The 21,895-nt window shown below is 39.5% G+C and overlaps 1 protein-coding gene across 1 annotated transcript in view; it reads left to right on the top strand.

Moving 5' to 3' along the window:
• LOC122694162 overlaps positions 1 to 21,895 on the top strand; it is a 250,506-nt gene that overhangs the window by 158,349 nt on the left and 70,262 nt on the right. The window contains exon 3 of the mRNA XM_043902519.1: positions 14,688 to 14,811. Within this exon, the coding sequence (XP_043758454.1) occupies positions 14,688 to 14,811 (124 nt within the window). The remainder of the gene's footprint in view (positions 1 to 14,687; positions 14,812 to 21,895) is intronic.

The raw sequence follows: 21,895 nt of genomic DNA, 5'->3' as shown, positions 1-21,895 counted from the left end.
GCCAGGACATGGAAGCAACCTAGATGCCCATCAGCAGACGAATGGATAAGAAAGCTGTGGTACATATACACAATGGAATATTACTCAACCATTAAAAAGAATACATTCGAATCAGTTCTAATGAGGTGGATGAAACTGGAGCCTATTATACAGAGTGAAGTAAGCCAGAAAGAAAAACACCAATACAGTATACTAATGCATATATATGGAATTTAGAAAGATGGTAACGATAACCCTGTATGCAAGACAGCAAGAGAGACACAGATGTATTCAACAGTCTTTTGGACTGTGTGGGAGAGGGCGAGGGTGGGATGATATGGGAGAATAACATTGAAACATATAAATTATCATATGTGAAACAAATCGCCAGTCCAGGTTTGATGCATGATACAGGATGCTCGGGGCTGGTGCACTGGGATGACCCAGAGGGGTGGGATGGGGAGGGAGTTGGGAGTGGGGTTCAGGATGGGGAACACATGTACACCCATGGTGGATTCAAGTCAATGTATGGCAAAACCAATACAATGTTCTAAAGTAAAATGAATAAATAATTAAAAAAAAAAAAGAAGCTCTTTAGTTCTTCTTCACTTTCTGCCATAAGGGTGGTGTCATCTGCATATCTGAGGTTATTTATATTTCTCCCGGCAATCTTGATTCCAGCTTGTGCTTCCTCCAGCCCAGCATTTCTCATGATTTACTCTGCATAGAAGTTAAATAAGCAGGGTGACAATATACAGCCTTGACAGACTCCTTTCCCTATTTGGAACCAGTCTGTTGTTCCATGTCCAGTTCTAACTGTTGCTTCCTGACCTGCATATAGGTTTCTTAAGAGGCAGGTCAGGTGGTCTGGTGTTCCCATCTCTTTCAGAATTTTCCACAGTTTATTGTGACCACACAGTCAAAGGCTTTGGCATAGTCAATAAAGCAGAAGTAGATGTTTTCCTGAAACTCTCTTGCTCTTTCTATGATCCAGCAGATGTTGGCAATTTGATCTCTGGTTCCTCTGCCTTTTCTAAAACCAGTGTGAACGTCTGGAAGTTCATGGTTCACGTTATTGCTGAAGCCTGGCTTGGAGAATGTTGAGCATTACTTTACTAGCGTGTGAGATGAGTGCAATCATGCAGTAGTTTGAGCATTCTTTGGCATTGCCTTTCTTTGAGATTGGAATGAAAACTGAGCTTTTCCAGTCCTGTGGCCACTGCTGCTGAGTTTTCCAAATTTGCTGGCATATTGAGTGCAGCACTTTCCCAGCATCATCTTTTAGGATTTGAAATAGCTCAACTGGAATTCTATCACCTCCACTAGCTTTGTTCGTAGTGATGCTTTCTAAGGCCTACTTGACTTTGGATTGCAGGATGTCTGGCTCTAGGTCAGTGATTACACCATCGTGATTATCTGGGTCGTGAAGATCTTTTTTGTACAGTTCTTCTGTGTATTCTTGCCACCTCTTCTTAATATCTTCTGATTTGTTAGATCCCTACCATTTCTGTCCTTTATCGACCCCATCTTTGAATGAAATTTTCCCTTGATATCTCTAATCTTCCTGAAGAGATCTCTGGTCTTTCCCATTCTATTTTTTCCCTCTATTTCTCTACACTGATCACTGAGGAAAGCTTTCTTATCTCTCATTTTTATTCTATGGAACTCTCCGTTCTGTTGGGTGTATCTTTCCTTTTCTGCTTTGATTTTGGCTTCTTTTCTTTTCACAGCTATTTGTAAGGCTTCCTCAGACATCCATTTTGCTTTTTTGCATTTCTTTTTCTTGGGGATGGTCTTGATCCCTGTCTCCTGTACAATGTCATGAACTTCTGTCCATAGTTCATCAGGCACTCTATCAGATCTAGTCCCTTAAATGTATTTTTCACTTCCACTGTATAATTGTAAGGGATTTGATATAGGTCATACCTGAATGGTCTAGTGGTTTTCCCTACTTTCTTCAATTTAAGTGTGAATTTGGCAATAAGGAGTTCATTATCTGAGCCACAGTCAGCTCCCGGTCTTGTTTTTGCTGACTGTATAGAGCTTCTTCATCCTTTGCTGCAAAGAATATAATAAATTCTTTTTATAGCTGAGTAATGTTCCATTTTATATCTACATATACCACAACACAATTTGCTTCCATATCTTGGCTGTTTTTAATAATGCTTCAATAAGTATGGGAGTGCAGATATCTTTCCAAGAGAGTGATCTCCTTTACTTTGGATATATACTCGGAAGTGGAATTGCTGTATCGTTTGGTGGTTTTTTGGGGCTTCCCTGGTGGTTCAGATGGTAAAGAGTCTGCCTGCAAGGCAGGAGACCTGGGTTTGATTCCAGGGTCAGGAAGATCCCCTGGAGAAGGGAATGGCAACCCACTCCTGGAGTTCTTGCCTGGAGAATCCTGTGGACAGAGGAGCCTGGTAGGCTACAGTCCATGGGGTGGAAAAGAGTCAGACACGACTGAGCGACTAACACTTTCACTTTCATGATAGTTCTATTTTCAGTTTTTTTAGGAACTGCTCCCCATAGTGGCTGCATTGATTTATATTCTCACCAACTGTGCACAAGGGTTTCCTTTTTTCCACAGTTTTGTCATCCTTGTTATCATTATCTTTTTGATAAAAGCCATTCTAACAGATGTGATATAATATCTCATGGTGGTTTTGATTTGCATTTCTCTGATGGTTCGTGATATTGAGTATCTCTTCAGCTACTTGTTGGTTAGCTGTACATTTTCTTTGGAAAAATGTCTGTTAAGGTTCTTTGCCCATTTTAAAATTGGATTATGAGGATTTTTTATTTTTACTTTTGTTATTGAGTTGTGTAAGTTCCTTATATATTTTGGATCTTAATTCCTTATTTGCTCTATGGTATGCAAATATATTCTCTCATTCCATAGGTTGCTTCCTTATTTTGTTGATTATTTCTTCTGCTGTGCAGAAACTTTTTAGTTTTATGTCATTCAACTTGTTGATTTTTGCTTTTGATGCTTATGCTTTTGATGTCATATCAAAAAATTGTTGCCAAGATCAGTGTTGAGCTTTTCTGCTGTGTTTTATCCTAGGAGTTTTATGGTGTCAGGTCTTTCATTTATTCCTTTAATCTATTTCAGGTTGCTTTTGTGAGTGGTATAAGATAGGAGTCCAGTTTAAGTGGTGAAAGCAAAAGCCGTGTGAACTAGGTTGAAGGCAGAATAAAATTCAGGACAGAAAATTAAGTTTCTGAGCAGTTTGGAATAGGAAAATAGGACAGTAACTGAAGAAGAGTATGGAAAGAATTTTTTTAAAGATGGTATGTTTGTCTGCCAGTGGTAGTGATCTAAGAGAGGAAAATGATCATGGAAAAGAGGGAGTAGTGATGTCTTTGAGCAGGTTAAGAGGAGATGGACCCTAGAGACAATGGAAGGGGTTGGGGAAGAGCTTGGGTCATTCATTTTTATCATCAAAAAAGAAAGAATGATGTAAAAGCAGATATGGTGGTAAGAGCTTGAAAAATTTCTCTTAAAGATATCATCTGTATTTTCAGAGGAATAGGAAACAAGATCATCAGCTAAGGAGAAATGGTCCTGGAGATTTGAGAACAGAGATGACATGAAATAATTATTTAAGTGAGCAGAAGAGTGAGTGGACCAGGAAGACACATTGCTGTGCAAGTGTCTTATGAAAGGTTCAGTTCAGTTCAGTCGCTCAGTCATGTCTGACTCTTTGCGACCCCATGAACTGCAGCACGCCAGGCCTCCCTGTCCATCACCAACTCCCGGACTTTACCCAAACTCATGTCCATAGAGTCGGTGATTCCATCCAGCCATCTCATCCTCTGTCGTCCCCTTCTCCTCCTGTCCCCAATCCCTCCCAGCATCAGGGTCTTTTCCAATGAGTCAACTCTTCACATTAGGTGGTCAAAGTACTGGAGTTTCAGCTTCAACATCAGCCCTTCCAATGAACACCATGGAAAAGAAATGCAAAAAAGCAAAATGGCTATCTGAAGAGGCCTTACAAATAGCTGTGAAAAGAAGAGAAGCGAAAAGCAAAGGAGAAAAGGAAAGATATTCCTATTTGAATGCAGAGTTCCAAAGAATAGCAAGGAGAGATGATAAAGCCTTCCTCAGCGATCAATGCAAAGAAATAGAGGAAAACAATAGAATGGGGAAGACTAGAGATCTCTTCAAGAAAATTAGAGATGCCAAGGGAACATTTCATGCAAAGATGAGCTCGATAAAGGACAGAAAAGGTAGGGATCTAACAAATCAGAAGATATTAAGAAGAGGTGGCAAGAATACACAGAAGAACTGTACAAAAAAGATCTTCACGACCCAGATAATCACGATGGTGTAATCACTGACCTAGAGCCAGACATCCTGCAATCCAAAGTCAAGTAGGCCTTAGAAAGCATCACTACGAACAAAGCTAGTGGAGGTGATAGAATTCCAGTTGAGCTATTTCAAATCCTGAAAGATGATGCTGGGAAAGTGCTGCACTCAATATGCCAGCAAATTTGGAAAACTCAGCAGCAGTGGCCACAGGACTGGAAAAGGTCAGTTTTCATTCCAATCCCAAAGAATGCTCAAATTACCACACAATTGCACTCATCTCACACGCTAGTAAAGTAATTCTCAACATTCTCCAAGCCAGGCTTCAGCAATAATGTGAACCGTGAACTTCCAGACGTTCAAGCTGGTTTTAGAAAAGGCAGAAGAACCAGAGATCAAATTGCCAACATCTGCTGGATCATCGAAAGAGCAAGAGAGTTCCAGAAAAACATCTACTTCTGCTTTATTGACTATGTCAAAGCCTTTGACTGTGTGGATCACTGTAAACTGTGGAAAATTCTGAAAGAGATGGGAATACCTGACCACCTGACCTGCCTCTTAAGAAACCTATATGCAGGTCAGGAAGCAAGAGTTAGAACTGGACATGGAACAACAGACTGGTTCCAAATAGGAAAAGGAGTATGTCAAGGCTGTATATGAAATGTTAGGGATTATGAAATAGAAGGGAGAAGGGTGAGCAGGTTGTGTATTTTTCTCTATCTCCAGTCAGTTGTCTGGGTGCGGGAGTGGAGAGGGTGGGGACCTAGGCTTAATAAACACTGGGATTTAGCCAGTTGAGTATAATGGAAAGAAAGGGAGTCAGGAGTTGGTAGCAGAAAGGGGTGATTATAATATGAATGGCTTTATTTAAATTGTGTAAGCAGGGAGGCAAGAACACCAGGGAGAAGAGGGACAATGAAAAGGTTATTGGGATCAAGGGATTGTAGGCAAAGGGTTGATGGAATGTTTGCCTGAGGGCCGGAGAATAAGATTGGAGGTTTGGTTGGAGGGCTTATGGGAGGAAAGCAGATCTAAGCGCAGGTCTGTTTCATCTCATCTACTTTGAATTCTGTGTCTTGGTCTTTTACATACATAGCCCGGTCTGGCTGCTCACTTGCTTCATGTTCAAATTCTTTTTATCACCTTCTCTGTTCTGAAAACTATCCTGTTCACAGAGAGCAGGAAGAAACATCTTTCTGAAGACTCATTTTGATCTTGCTAGTCAAATTCTTGGAAGTCTATAATGATCCTAGTCCATTTTAAAATCAAAATTTGGTGTTCTTACAAAATAATATCGTTATAACTTTTTGCTGTCACCCTTTTTTCCCCATTATTTTTTGTTTCATTTTGCACAGATAAACACAGCATATTTTCCAGGAATTCTTTAAATAAAAAAGGAATAGATTTCTCCCTTTATCTCCCACTGATTTCATTGTCTCATGTGAAAGGAGAAGCTTAGGTCTGAAGTTTCTCTTGTGCTTTTCTATGGCTCTTTGTAGTATTTTTCACCACCTCTCCAGAGTAATTGGACCACAATCTCAGACCTTGATCTCTAAATTTTGTTTTATTTCCTCCTGTGATATCTTCCGTGCTCAAAGCATAGCGTCAGTTTTTTTTTTTTTTTTAACCCAAATGTGTGGTAGGATTCAGAAACAGTCTTCAAACACGGGGTAGGCCTTTGTCCTTTTGGTCCCTCTGGCCATCTAAACCCATGTGATTCTTTTTGATGTGTTATCAAGGAATTCCAGATGGAACCCTCATACTTTTTTTTTTTTTTTTTTTTTTTTTTTTGCTGCTTTCATCACTGTACCTTGCTCTAGGCTCAGTGTTCTAATTGGGTGTCTTTCCTTTTAAAGGGACACATATTAGGGCCTTAGGCTATTATTTTTTCCTCTGCTAATTGGTTATTCTGAGTGATTAGTTCTCATCCTCATTTGACTGACCTCTTCTGTAGAACCTTGGGACTAGTGGCACTTGGGTAATTTTTTATGTAATCGGTTTTAAAGTGCTTTTCTTCTCTCATGTCCATTTCCCATCATATTTTCAGGGTGTTCAGATAAACTGCTACTCTGCTTACAATGACAATTTAAGAACTTAGAGGTTTTTTCTTGATGCCTCTGGAGAGAGATTCAGGCTCAACAAAGCTAAGTTCTGATAGAAAACGGTACTTTTGATTTTTAGGTGATACTTATGAGGCCCAATAAAGGAAAAATTTATTAGTCATGGGACTTAGCACCTTATTTCTTTTTGGTGGGTGTTATTAGTTTCCTAGGACTGGTATAAAAAAGCACCATATACTAGGTGGTCTGAAACAACAGAAATTTGTTGTTGTTTTTCTATGATCTGCACAGTTCTGGAGGGGCTTGCCAGGTGGCGCTAGTGGTAAAGAACCCGCCTGCCAGTGCATGAGACATAGGAGGTGTGGGTTTGATCCCTGGGGTGGGAAGATCCTCTGGAGGAGGGCATGGCGATCCACTCCAGTATTCTTCTCTGGAGAATCCCGTGGACAAAGGAACCTGGTGGACTATGGTCCATAGGGTCACAAAGAGTCAGACACGACTGAAGTGATAGCTCGTACGCACAGTTCAGGAGGCCAGAAGGTCAAAATCAAGATGTTGACTGAGCTCTGCTTCCTCTGAAGTCTATAGGGGATGATTCTCTCTTGCTTCTTCCAGCATCTGAATGTTCTAGACATTTCTTGACTTGAGACAGCTTAACTCCAAACTCTGCCTGTCTTCACATGTCTTCCTTCTGTGGCTGTGTCCAAATTTCCCTCTTCTTAGAAGGGTAAAAGTCATACCAGTTAGGGTCTACCCTTATCTAGAATGACCTTGCTTAACTAGTACATCTGCAAAGACCCTATTTTTCAAGCAAGGTCACAGTCTGAGATTCTGGGTGGACATGAAGTTTTAGCAAACATCATTCATGCCAGTACAGTGGATACAGAACGAACTGTCAAAATTGCATTACAATGCACCTTCCTATACTCCATAGGAAGGTGTTTCAGGATGTTCTGTGGAATTTTCTATCCCTTCTGCAGCCACCACCATTTATTCCTTTTATATGCAGAGTTGACATTAAGGAGTGGGAATGACTGGGAGTGACTCATTTCAGTCACTCAAGATGCTTTTCTCTGAGGACTCTCACCAAACAGTAGAAAAATGAATCCTTTGAGGAGAAAAGTGGGTTTGGTGAAATATTATTAAAGTGGAAACATTAATAAATAATGTCTTTGGTGGCTCAGATGGTAAAGAATCCGCCTGCAATGCAGGAGACCTGGGTTTGATCCCTGGGTTGGGAAGATCCCCTGGAGGAGGGATTGGCTACTCACTCTAGTATTCTGGCCTAGAGAATTCCATGGACAGAGGAGCCTGCAGTCCATGGGGTCAAAGGAGTCAGACATGACTGAGCAACTAACACACACTTAATAAATGCCCTTTACCTGTGGGGGCGGTGGCGGGGACAGGAGGGCAACTGATGTCTTTAAGCAACTACTGCCTCTCAATAGTTGACTTAACCTATTACTTTACTAAAAAGCCAGGTCTAAGGTACCCTATCAGAGGCAGAGTTGCTGCAATGTCTTCTTGTCTTCAGCCCCCACGATCCCCGCCCTCTCTCTTCCCTCCATGAGGAAAGTGCATCTCTCTTCCTGGCAAAGGCTGATCTTTGCACCCATGCTCCTCATTGAAACTCTTTTCCTTCCTCTGAGATTTCATTCTTTTGATTTTTCTTTCTCCTTTGTAAATGTAATCCTTCTCTCTACCAGATCTTTCCCACATGTTGATAAATACCTTTTGGTCTCCATCTCCCGACAAGTTTCATTTTTTTTCTTTTTTTTACTCTGACACTCGAATCAATACTATTTTTCTCAGATTGCAATTCTTTTTTGTCCTCTAAGCAGCATTTGACATGGTTACCATCACCCTTTGAATTTCCTTTTTTCCTCAGCTCTCATTTCTTCTTACCTCATTGCTTCTTGCCTCCTCTGTCTCCTTCACCAGCTCCCATCTTTCTACAGTGTCTTAAAATGGAAGTATTTACCAAGATTCTCCCCTTATAACTTTCCCCTGGGGACTTGTCTGTTGGTCCAACAGTTGAGATACCGCACATCCAATGCAAGGGGTGGGTTGAAGCCCTGGTTGGGGAACTAAGCTACAGGCCATGAGGTCAAAAAAACAAAAAACTGTTCCTTTTTTTGTTGGTGTTTCCATCATCTCTTGCATCTTCTTTATATATATGGATCACACACATAAGCATACACACATAGAAACTTTTGAAACCTATAGCTCTTTCCCCCACGTTTCCATCACGTCAGGAGAAAAAGCAGAAGCAGCAGCAAACACTAACTGTTTGGTCAGTGCCTGGGGCTCGCCTGGTGGCTCAGCAGTGAAAGAAGCTACCTGCGACCCAGGAGCCGCCGGAGCCACAGGCTCAATCCCTGGGTTGGGACGATCCCCTGGAGGAGGGCATGGGAGCCCACTTCAGCATTCTTGCCTGGAGAATCCCCATGGACAGAGGTGCCTGGCAGGCTGAAGTCCAGAGGGTCACAAATAGTTGAACATGACTGAAGTTACTTAGCACGTACACACTGCGTACTATGTGCTATCTATAGTGCTATGGTGCCAGGTACTATTTCATACCTTTTTTTTTTAAAAAAAATCTTATTTCAACATCAGAGAAGTCTATAAGGGATGTTTTTATTTCTATTTCTCAGAGTAAAAGGATTTAAAAACATATGTTCTGCAAAGGCATATACTGAACCATGGTAGAGAGAAAGCAAAGATTCTCTGCATAGACTTCCTCAACATCTCAGTAAGCCCAGGAGACCTCTTTACCTCCTGGTTATTCTTAATCATATGTCTAATTCCTTATTTTGTTAATTTCGAGGCTTAGTTCCTAAATCCTAGAGTTATCCCCCCAGTTCCTTTCTCACAGAGCTCTTCACACAGTCACATAATTACTTGCCAAGTTCTTCATAATGTCTTGAGTCCAGCCACCCCCTCTTTTCCTGGGTCAGTGTTGCCACACTGCCCTCACCCCTCATCTTTTGCCTTGTCTATCACACACACACACACACACACACTCACACACTCACTCACACACACACACACACTCTCACACACACTCACACACACACACACACACACACTCACACACACACTCACACACACACACACACTCACACACACTCACTCACATATCCTCACTGCTGTCGTTGGCATCCTGCACTGCACACTGCCACGTGGTGAACAACCTTCCTGAAGCGCAGCTGGGGAGTGCCACCCACTTTCTCGTGGCTCATCAAAATGTCCATTGCTTGCTGAATTAGGTACAGACCCCTCACACTAGAAGTGATGTGCGAAAGACCAGAATTTATTTTTTTAATTAATTTCTGTTTAATTAATGGATAATTGCTTTACAATATGGGTTTGATTTCTGTCACATATCAACATGAATGAGCCATAGGTGTACCCTCCCTCTTGAAACCCTCCCACCACCCATGCTTTCCCACCCTTCTAGGTTGTTACAGAGGCCCGATTTGAGTTCCCTGAATTATATGGCAAATGTCCATTGGCTGTCTATTTTGCCTATGGTAGTGTATATGCTTCCATGCTACTCACACCATTCGTCTCACCCTCTCCTTCCTTCCCCCAACCCATGTCCATAAGTCTTTTCTCTATGTCTGCATCTCCATTGCTGCCGTGAAAATAGGTTCATCAGTACCATCAAAAAAGATCAGAGTTTATTTTGATGACCAGCTGAAAAAGTACACAAAACACTTAGCACAATGTTTGCATATGGAAAGAGCTTAATACATATTTTATAATTTAATTCATTGCTCTTCTCAGTGTGGTTCTAAACTTACTCTTTTAGCTTACCTGTTTAACCTTACCCTCCATTCTAATAGGACACATGAGTATGTATCCACTTTTCTGCTCTAGTGCTTTTATTTATAATTTTTTTTTCTTATCATTATTTATCTCTGCCTTTGAAATCCTTTCAATGATAGGTCCTTCTCAAAGGCTATCTTCATGAGGATTTGCCTGGTTTGAGATTCTCTGGTCCAAGTTGATAGAATTGTTTCTTACCTTAATCCCATGGCACCTTGTTTATAGCTCTCAGATGACAAGCAACATAGACTATGTGGTAATGTAATTGTCTGGGTACTTGGCTCATCTTTTCTGGGTTATAAAGTCTCTGGAGGCAGAACTTGCATCTCATTAATACTGCATCTTTATAAAGCCTCACATAGTAATTTGAATAATACTTGCACTCAAAATGCGTTTGAATTTAATTTGTGTTATCTTTTTCTAAATTTATTAAGATAATACTTGGCTCCTACAACAAAAAGACCCCAAATTGCTCTAGCTTGATTGAGATAGAAGTTAATTGCCTTGAGGGGAGGCAGTCACCCTTGTCCCTCCATGAGTAGATCTGGGAACCCATTTTCCTCTTTTTGTTCCATTTCCTTGGTGGCTACCTCATCTGCATGGTAGAAGCTAGCTTACCTGCTTTATGTTCCCCATACAGCTTGTGGGGAGAGGATGAGGAAGTGGAAGGCAAGCTATTTTCCAATAAGGAAGCACCACAATGCTGCTGCTGCTGTCGCTTCAGTCGTGTCTGACTCTGTGTGACCCCATAGACGGCAGCCCACCAGACTCCCCCATCCCTGGGATTCTCCAGACAAGAACACTGGGGTGGATTGCCATTTCCTTCTCCAATGCATGAAAGTGAAAAGTGAAAGTGAAGTCACTCAGTTGGGTCTGACTCTTCTCAACCCCATATACGGCAGACTGCCAGGCTCCTCTGTCCCTGGGATTCTCCAGGCAAGAATGTTGGAGTGGGGTGCCATTTCCTTCTCCAAGGAAGCACCACAATAGGTTAGATTATAATACAATAGATTCCATTGACACTCCAATGATAAGAGGTTAATCATATGCCACACTGAACTATAAGGGAGAGGACATGTAGCCTCTAGATGAGTGGAAAATCATGTCACCATATACTCAGCACCTTTCTATGTCGAAACAAAGACTCAGAAAATGAAAGATTAGAGGATAATTAGCAGTCTTTGCCACACCTCCTCATGAAGTCATTTGCTATTTTATACTATGATTTTATTCTCTCTGTATCTTCTTATAACTAGATCACTTAGATTAAATCATTCTAAATAATTGAGTATTTTGGCTAGTTAAGTATGTATATGGCACTAAAAATTTTTATTTGAGTATTTTGAGTAGAAATCTTTCAACTTTTATTGCAGTTTCAGTGAAATTGTTAAGCCTATTTCAATCATTTCTTAAATGCTTAGGGTTATCTCTACAAACATTAACTATTTTACTGAGCTGAAATAGAGGTCCTCAGACATGATGGTTCAGGTTCTTCTTAATAAATATTCACTGCTCCATTGCAATGTAATAGAGTGATGCCCTTGGATACTCACCAGGCTTTTATTCTGTCGGCTTAAAAAATATTTACAACCTAAAAGTTGAGAGTTATGTTTTATTTGGTGGAAATTCTTCGAACTTATGCCCAGGAGCATCTCAAGTAACCCTAAGAGAACTGCTCCAAGGAGGGGAAGGATAGGAGCAAAATTATATAGAAGTTTGCCAACAAAGGGTAGGTAGTCATCAGAAGATTACTGTTAATTAAAGAAAACCTGATATCCCATTAAGGAATGTAGTGCTTTCTGTGTATGGGAAGATGCAAGAGTCTGAGCTCACTGCAATCATTCCTTCCATATGCATGTCAGCTATCGGGGCCAGTATCCTGTGTTTTTCACATCCTGAGTTCTCTTGGGGCTCACCATAGGGAATGGCTGCAGTCTGATGGCCGTCAGGTCACAGGTATTCTTTTCCTTTTTGAGTGCCTTTAGGCCTCATCAGCTCCTATTGGAGGGCTGTAATCACAGATGACTGTGACAGCCTTGTTTACTAATATGGCAGGAGATATTCCATTTCTCAGTTCCCATACTCCGTGTTCCCAGTTCTCACATCTGTTTTAAAGCAATACCCCCATCTCTTCCCTTTGCTGTTAAGACTTTAAGTTGGTAATGCTTGCTGGTGTCAGTGTAAATGCCTACAGAAGCTCTTGTCTCTTTTCTTTTTACTGCATATTTTATAGGTTTAGAAATCAAACAAAAACTATGCCTGGAACAGTTCTAGGTATTTTACATATTTTAATTAATTTTATTCTAAAAGAACTCTATCAAAGGTATTGTTTTCCTCATCTTACCAGTGATCAAACAGAGCACTGAGTTTAAGTAACTTAAGGTCACAGAGTTGGTAAACAGCAGAGCCAAGATTCAACTCAGACAGTCTGACTCCGGAGTCCATGCTCTTAATAATGATACTGTGTTGCCTTTAGGCTTCTTCAAATTCTGTTTGAATTAAGAATGAATAGATTCTGAAAAAGGGTGAGAGGTACTTGTGCAAAAATAGCATTTTTGGTCATTAGGACATTCTCTCCTTGCTCTATTACAGGGAGATGGAATTGAAAGGAAGACAGCTTCCACAAAGGTGAGGTAATATGGCCAGTTATGTCGGAAAACAGTGAGGGAGCTTACTCCATACCATGAGGAGTAGCTCAATTATAAAGCAGGGATTCAGAGGTGAAATCCAGGGTTTCTTCTCTTCTATGTTTGACATCACTGTAATTAGAAGCCTATTTATTCTCTTTTTTAAGTGGACCAAGTAATTTGCTGGCTCTTGACCTGGAGTCCATGTGAAGCTGCTGTTTCACATATTGACTGTTCATGTCACCAGGATGTCAGAGGGAAAGTTTCAAAGAAAGAAAGGAAAAGTCTAGAGAATGTCACTGGTGTTTTTCTTTGGTGCTATAATATATAATATAAAAGTATTATATATAATATAATATATATTTTATATATAATATAATATATATTTTACATATATAAAGTATAATATATATACTATTATGTATAATAGTATATATAATATAATATATATTTTTATATTATATATAAAGTTTTATATATAATATAAAAATTTCCAAATATGACTGATTTAAAGAAACAAAAGGTCCTCTGTTGGTCAAGGGGAAAAGTGTTTATCTTATGTGGATAGTTGGTATTAATACTATGTAAGGGAATATGCATTTGAAAAATGCAGTGTAAAGTTGCTGGACAGTGTTTTTAATGTAAAGTATAAGTGACAGAGAGCATCTTAGAGTGAAGAGGAGATACTATTAATATCTGGGAACAACCAAGAAAATGAGTGAAGTGAAAAAATGCTATGTAAATGCCATTGGTAGAGTAGGCAGTATCTAAGATTGTTATAACTCCTTAATATTTGATATTTTCTAATGACTTTGAGGATTTGCTAGTTTATTTTGATGACTAACAGTTTTTGGAGTGTTCTTGAGTGTTGACTCATTTTCTGCCACAAAACCACCCAGAGTATTTTCTTTTATAGCCGAGGTGACTGCCACTGATTGAAAACTTCTCTTAGCTATGGCTGTGAATGGTTTTATTATAAGACAGCAGCATGTTTTGGAGGTCTGCAATTTGGTTTATTATATAAAACAAGTATGGTAGTAGAATTTTCTATGAAATCACATACTTCTACCATTTTGCAATCCTGCACCTCATTAGCCTGTCAAAATGAGTAGTTACATTCATTTTTTATATAACAACACATATAATTACAAGTTATAAAGCTCAGACTGTAGCATATAAAGAAAATAAACTAACCTATATAGCATGAAAATGAGTGTGAAGGGTGTAGTGGTCCAGTAGTAAGAAATTTTTTATATTTAGAACCTGATACTGGCAGACATAAGTATTTCTACCTCAAACCATCAGATATTCCCATTTCCTTCTTCTACTCCCCATCTCACTTAACTATGAGAATACAGATGTAGATTGGTGACTACTGAACCCCTTGAAGTTAAAAAAAAAAAGAGTATATTGAAGTTGTTGGCCCCCTGCCAAAGTGCGTTATCAGCTTATACAGATTTCCTTCTATTTGAGCAATAGGAAGCAGTATCTGTTTTCAAGGCTGTACTAGCTTCAAGTATTTAAACCTCTTTAGGGATCATACCACTATTCTAGATGGCTCTAGGAAAAAGTAGTGGCCCAAGATCAAAGCCGAAATTCTTGACTTAAAATAAGAATTTTAAGCCAGTTTATTTGGCCCTGTCTCTGAATTTGAACTAGAGCTATGTCAGGTACAATCTCGAGCATTTAGTTTTGTAAGCTTGGTTTGATTTTTTGGATATAATCATTTTCCTTGTGATCCAATAATCCCTGTTAGAGTCCCTGGCAGAGGCTGAGGCCACGCTTCGCCTGCCACGGTCACGGCAAATCTAAGTACTTTCACTAACGTGTGACTGTGAATGTAACCCCAGGTCTGCTTGTTGCCTTCTCCTCTTGTTGCAGGAGAGGTACCCCGTCCAGAATGGGCTCTTGTCTAACACTTGGAAATGAACTTTCCGAGGAGATACATGTGCTTACAAAGCAAAAGACCTTATTGGAACTGCGTGCCCAGATGGAGAACAATGCGGTAAGGGAAACCAGGAGACCTGCTCTGCCGTGTGGCTTACGGTCTCAGGCCTTATGGTGATGGAGTAAGTTTCTGAGTTTTCTCTGGCCGGTCATCTTGCCTTAATTTGACTCAAGAGTCCTTCCTGGTGGTGCATGCAGCTCTCAGCCAAGACAGGTTCCAGTGTAAAGGATTCTGGGAGTTTGGTAGGGCATATTATGGGCTGGTGTCTTCTATTTTTTTAGCCCCTTCTGAATTTTCCCAGAGTTTTTTCCGTGACAGCACCGTGTTCCTCACCGGGACCTCCTGCTGTGAAATAGCTCATGCAAGTGGTTATCATCGTGCCAAGATAAGTTGGGCAGTTTTGACCAATGGTTCCCTAACATTCTGGCTTTTGTGTTCCTTAATTTGTCTCATTTTTTATCCTATGTAAACCTAGATTCTAAATTCCATCATTTCACTGCATTTCAAGAATGAAAATATCCACTCACACCAAGATTTTAATGGGTTTCCTAGACTGATGGAAGATTTGAGAGTCATGGTGATGAGTGCATTGTCCTCATGAGTGTTTGCCTCATTTTTTCTGTGTATCACTCTTATTTTGCCTTGGAATTCTCCAAACTCTTTTTGTTACATAGAGTATTCCGCATTCCCTCCAAGCTTTCATTGATTGATAAGTAGGCCTTGAGGGGCTTAACTTTTACTCTAAAGACTTTTCATAAGTCTTTCCAGCAAAAAGAGCTCTCTGCCACAGAAGAATTATAGCCTCAGCTATCAGCTGTTATAAACTTAAACTACCCTATTATGAGTAATAGCTAAGTTATTTTATTAATTGCTTTCCTCCTTACATCTCTCTCTCCTTTCATTTTTTTTCATTATTCTTTCTTCTGTTTCTCCCTTCTTTCCTTTCTTCTCTCCTTTTTTCCATCCTACCTGGTACACCTTATATGTACTAGACACCCTTCTAGGCACTAAGATAAGGAGGTATACAATAAGTCCTTACTTTCAAGAAGCATCAGTACAGAAAGGAGAGACAGAAGAACCCCAAAATGTGGGAGGTTGAGAAGGAGGCAGAGATACTTAAGATCATTTCATGGTTGCTAATTTGGTGGATTGCTTTGATATTGTTGTTGTTTAGTCACTAAGTCTGACCCTTCATGACCCCAGGGAATGGACTATAGCCCGCAAGGCTCTTCTGTCCATGGGATTTCCCATGCAAGAAGACTGGGATGGGTTGCCCTTTGCTTCTCCAATGACTTTGATAGGAATGCCATTAATAGAAAATATTATACAAGAAGAAGGTTTAGGCAGAAATGATAAGTTTGGTTTTCAACATAATAAAGTTTTATGTACCTGCAAGATACCTGAGAAGAAGAGAATTCAGTTTGGAGTTTACAAAAGAGATTAAAGTTAGAATGTAATTTTCAGAGTCGCCAGCATGTGTGGCTGAGATTACACAGGAAGGAGAAAGAGAATAAAAAGAAAAGGGGGTCAAAAAAAAGGGTGTAATTTTAAATAACATCCACATTTTACAGCACTCAGTAAAAGTAAAAAAGGAAAGGCAAAGGAACACAGTAAAAGTAAAACATTGTGTGGAGACTAACCCATTTCATTTCCAAACTCTTGCCTTCTTCTTATGACCTTGAAACTTTGGAGACCGTAGATATAAAAAGTGACTATCAAGATAAGATGAGAATGGAGTTCTACTTTAAGAAGGAGAGGAGACTCATCCTAAGGGAGGGAGCAACTGACAGTTACAATGTTTCAGAAAGGAAAACCTCACTGAAGACTGAAAGGGGGTGTTGAGTGAGTATTCTGTCTTATTTAACCTATTGTTGTCAATTGTTCCATCTTGTTCTGTTCCAGCAAAGCTGGAGGGCAGTCACCAGCTGTGTCACTTTTTTTGTCTGTTTTTTTCCCCATGGTTTTCCATTCACTTCCGTTCTTTTATGTATTTATTTTAATGCAGTGTGAGGTTTTTTAAAAAAATATTTATTTGGCTGCTTCAGGTCTTCATTGCAGCGGCTTTCTAGTTGTGTTACTCCAGCTTAGTTCCCCCATGTGGGATCTTAGTTCCCTGACCGGGGATTGAACCCACTTCCCCTGCCTTGGAAGGCAGATTCTTAACCATTGGGCCATCAAGAAAGTCCTAGTTCCATTCTTTTAAATATTATTTTGTGTGTCTTCTCAGAAAGGTACTCTAGTTTTAAAAATTTCTATAAATTCCTTATTGAATCTTTATCTTGACAGAGTCCTACTAATTGAGTTAATGCTTCATTTGATCTCATTATGCTTTTATTAATTCACTCCAAGATAGCAGTTGTTTATTTGGAAGCATGCTGAATTCCTGGGTCATATTCAACCTGGATTGCCTGATTATCTCTGGATTTATTTTGTTTACATTTATGCATAGACTGAAGTTAGTAGACCTTAGTATGTCATAATAGCAACTTGTTTCAAAGGGTATGATTTTAGGAAGCCTGAATATTTTTTGTTTTGTTTGTTCTTTTGACTGATATGGAGGGATACAGTCTAAGTAAACATAATGGAAAAGACAAGAAAGGCATTTATTAAAAAGGTTTTTCAGTTAACAGAATTCACGCTGAACATTCCTATAAGCGTGGAGAGTGGTCAGTAGAGCTTTTTTAAATTGACAGTAATAAATGTCTTCCCAGTCCTACAAGAACACAAGAAGTTGAACACTTTAGATGCCTAAAGACAGCAGAAAGTTGTCTTAAATCATACATTTCTTTGCATTTTACATCTCACAAAAAAGTGATTTTATTCTGCTATTTTCTATAAAATATGTGATTGGTTTTATGATCACTTTACATTATTTTATTACTTTTATAAGGTCCTTGCAATAAATTTCAGTGTATTTTTTACAAGGAGAACAAAAGGATAAAATTGCAATGGGGCTGAAATACTTTCTTTTTATAACTAAACATTTATACTATAAGTTTATGTGAAACTTAGTGATCACAAGGCCAGTGAGTGTAAAGATGTATTTATATTTCATCCTTTTGGGGGGAAAGCATATTTCCAGTCCAAGTTGGATGCCAGGGTTCCTATGACCAAGACTTGAGTTCAATTCAAACAAATTATCAGGGATGGGGAAGAAGCTGCTGGAGGTCCTGGCCAAAGCCTTTAGGGCCTCGAAGTCTTTCTTCAGGCTCTTCCATCCCAAGGAGATGCATTAATCACAAGGGTCGTTGATCCAGAGCAGTGTTTCTAATAAGACATGGTAGGAGCTGAGATGCTCAATTTTAAAGCATTTTTATGATGATCTTTTTCAAATATACAGCAAAGTTGAGAGAATTTACAATGAAAAACAACACCATATATAACCACAACCCAAATTCTCACTTATATTGTTCTATAGGCCCTTTATCACCTATTTATATATCTTTTATCCTTCCTTTAATCCATTTTTTCATTCTAATGTATTTCAAAGGAAATTGCAGATATCAGTACAATTACCCCTAAATATTTCAGCATGCATATATAATGAACCAGAATTTAATACTGAATTACTATTTTTAAAATATACAAGCGTTACCCGCTCAGGCATTGAGTTTTGCCCAATGAATGTGCATGCTAAGTTTTTTCAGCCATGTCTGACTCTTTGCGACCCTGTGGATTTGTAGCTTGCCAGACTCCTCTGTCCATGGAACTCTCCAGGCAAGAATATTGTAGTGGGTTGACATGCCATCCTCCATGGGATCTTCTGGATCCAGGGATCGAACCTGTGTCTCTTACATCTCCTGCATTGGCAGATGGGTTCCTTTACCACTAGTGCCAGCTGGGAAGCCCACTCACTGAATACACTTGTTAAAATCAAACCCATGTCAAGATATAGGATATCATCTATGGAAGAAAGAAGATCCAAGTCTGCAACTCTGTTTGTATTTTGCAGCTGATTTTCTCTACTGCTGGTCTCATACTATCATTCTCTTTTATTCATTACAGTTATTGAAGAAATTTTAACCGATTTCCATTGTCATCTTGATATTTATCTTAAATTCTGGGCAGTAGTGTCAGTAATTATTACCTTTTACAGACACACAGAGAAGCGACATTATCACACTTGGCTAAGGTATAGAAATCAGAACCTAAGGCCAAATCTCCAGGAATATTTAATGGCTGTCATGGTCCCTTAGAAAAGGATGGAGGTAAAAATACAAAGTATTAGACATAGGATAGACAGAAGTTTGCTGTGATACTATTCATAGCAGAAGTCCTGGATTTGGTAGTTAAAAATGAAATATATCAAAGAAAAGCAGTGTAACAAATACTTAAGTTTTTGTAGTTATGCCTGCAAGCTATGTTATCATGCCTTCATTCAACAAGTATTTACTGGTGGCATACTATGTGTCAGGCAGTGTTTTGGGGGTTAGTGGCCCATCAGTGAACAAAACAGAAAACAAATTCCCTCATAAACAGAAAATAAGGAAATAAATAATCATTTAATATGTTATGAGGTGATAACTGCTATGAAAAAAAATAATGCATGTGGAGGGTGAAACTTTAAAGGGATGGCCTCATTAAGAAGAGAACATGTGAGCAAAGATTTGGAAAACACAAGAGAGTAATAAACTTTGTGGAAATCTGAAGTAAGATTGTCACAGGCCAAGAGACATGTGCTTGTATGAACAAATTGAGACCAGTGAGGCTGAAGTGAAATGAATGGTGTATAGGTAGTAGCTGAGAGCAGAAAGGTGGAAAGAGATCCTGCTGTTGTAAGGACTTTGTGATTCATCCTCAGTGAGCAATTTATACTGTTGAAGGAGTGACGTGACTGGACATGTCTAGATGGATCAGTCTGGCTCTTGGTTGGGAATAAATTGAAGGGGGCAAAAATGCAAGTAGGGCTATCATCTAAGCATGAGTAGACCCTTCTCTGTGGCTAGAAAGTATATGAATTTTGAGTGTAGTACAGATGGAGTGGGCCAAAAGGGTAACTTTTCTGGTGGCTTAGCGGTAATCTGCCTGCACTGCAGGAGTGGCAAGAGAAGCAACTTTGATCCCTGGCTTGAGAAGGTCTCCTGGAGAAGGGGACAACCCACTCCAGTATTCTTGCCTTGTGAAGCCCATGGACAGAGGAGCCTGGCGGGCTATAGTCCATGGGGTCACAGAGAGTCAGACACCACGACGGAAGCGACTTAGTACACATGCAATAGGGAAACTACAATTGAAAAGATGACTGAGAATTTCTTTGTTCAAAGGCTATGGTGCATTTGTGTCTGCCGTGTGTGCTGGTGGTGTTTGCTGAATCTATATGCCTTTCGTATGCTTATGGTGACTAAACCTGCAATTGTGAGTTTATCTTTGCCCCTTGAAATTCTGTTCTTTGCAGTTCTGTCCTTCAAAAGTACTTCTTGCATCAGTTATACCTGGTGGCTTATCTCACTGAATATTTGCTCAACTATCATTGAAAAATATTTTAACTCTGCTCAAGGACAAAAACTTCCCTAAAACTAATAATAATGAATTTGGAAAGGTATTATGTTAGGGGCCCTCCCAGGACTAATGGACTAGGCAATCTCAGGAGTGTAATATTTAGAAGAGTCAATAGAAATTAACTAAGTGTTTAAAATAGTAAATATTTTATGTCTAAGACAAATTGGATTTTAAAAGTCATCAAGACTATGGAATTGAAGCAAATAGTAAGGCAGTTCATTCTTTGCCGTGAGATATTAAGAAGAATATCAAGCTTTCAGGAAAAATGAAATAGTAGACAGAAAAATTACTCATCAGAGTTAGTTATTTCTGAATTGTGGTATATGAATAATTGAAGTGATCAAACCAATAAGGTCCAAAGCTTAAAGTAATTATATAGGTTTTAATTTAATTTTCTACAAATTTGGGAGTTCAAAAATATAATTTTATTTTTCTACAACTGAAATTAATTTCTGTCCCCTGCCTAGTGGCACCAGTTTAACCATGGTCATTTTAGTTAATTCAGCAATTTCTCAGTCCATTCAGGATTTTCTCCTTTCAATCTTGCCTAAGAGAATATATATTATATGTATTCTGAGGGGCTTTCTCCGGTGCCCAGCACCAGAGGGGTAGAACATCTGTTCTGCAGCTGTCATTTGTCCTTGTTGGCATCCGTTGTCACCTTCCAATGACTATCAGCCACCTCAGGTCACAGAGGCCACTTGTAGTTCCTACAGGCCTCCTGCAGGTCATTATCTCATGGGCTTCTTCTCACGGCTGCTGACTTCATCAGGCCCCCAAGGAGAGTCCTGCTATTAAAGGATTTCACCTGATTAAGTCAGATCCATATTGGATAGTCCCTTTTTTAATAATAACTTCAAATCAGATCGTTTGAGACTTTAATTACATTGGAATACCTTCCGCTTTGGGGCTTCCCAGGTGGCTCAGTGGTAAAGAATCCACCTGCCAAGCAGGAGACCCGGGTTCGATTCCTGGGTTGGGAAGATCCCCTGGAGAAGGAAATGGCAACCTACTGGATCCAGTATTCTCGATTCCTGGGTTGGGAAGATCGCCTGGAGAAGGAAATGGCAACCTACTGGATCCAGCAGTCTTGACTGGGAAATTCCAGGAACAGAGGAGCCTGCCAGTTTATAGTCCATGGGGTCTCCATGAGTTTGCCAAGAGTCAGACTCGACTGAACATGCACCCAGTCATGCCGCCTTACACACTTGCCGTATTCTGTTAGAAGCAACTTGCAGGTGCTATCTGCTGTCAAGGGTGATGGCATGGGGGCTACCCTAGAGTCTGGCTAACAGTCTGGAAGAGTTTCTTGATGTTATCTGCTAGAAGTTTTACTATTTTACATTTCACATTTAGAGTCACAATCTACTTGGAATTGATTTTTATGTGAGGTAAGGATTAAGATTTATTTTTATTTTATGTGAATAAAAAACTGACCCAGTATAATTTATTTGTCATACATCAAATGAATATGTTTGCTTATTTTTCCAGACTCTTGTTTCTGTTCATTGACCTATTTATCACTACTGTGGCAAAATCATATTTTTTATTACTTTGGTTTATAATGCATCTTGATAGCTGAGTAAGTGTAAATCCTCCAAATTTGTTCTCTCTTTGTCTTAGCTATTCTGTGTTTTTTTTGAAT

This window comes from Cervus elaphus, chromosome 5 (genome assembly GCF_910594005.1).
Source record: "Cervus elaphus chromosome 5, mCerEla1.1, whole genome shotgun sequence".
NCBI classification, from domain to species: Eukaryota; Metazoa; Chordata; class Mammalia; order Artiodactyla; family Cervidae; genus Cervus; species Cervus elaphus.
The sequence above is the reverse complement of the archived record's forward strand: the minus strand, read 5'-3'. Positions and strand labels throughout refer to the sequence as shown.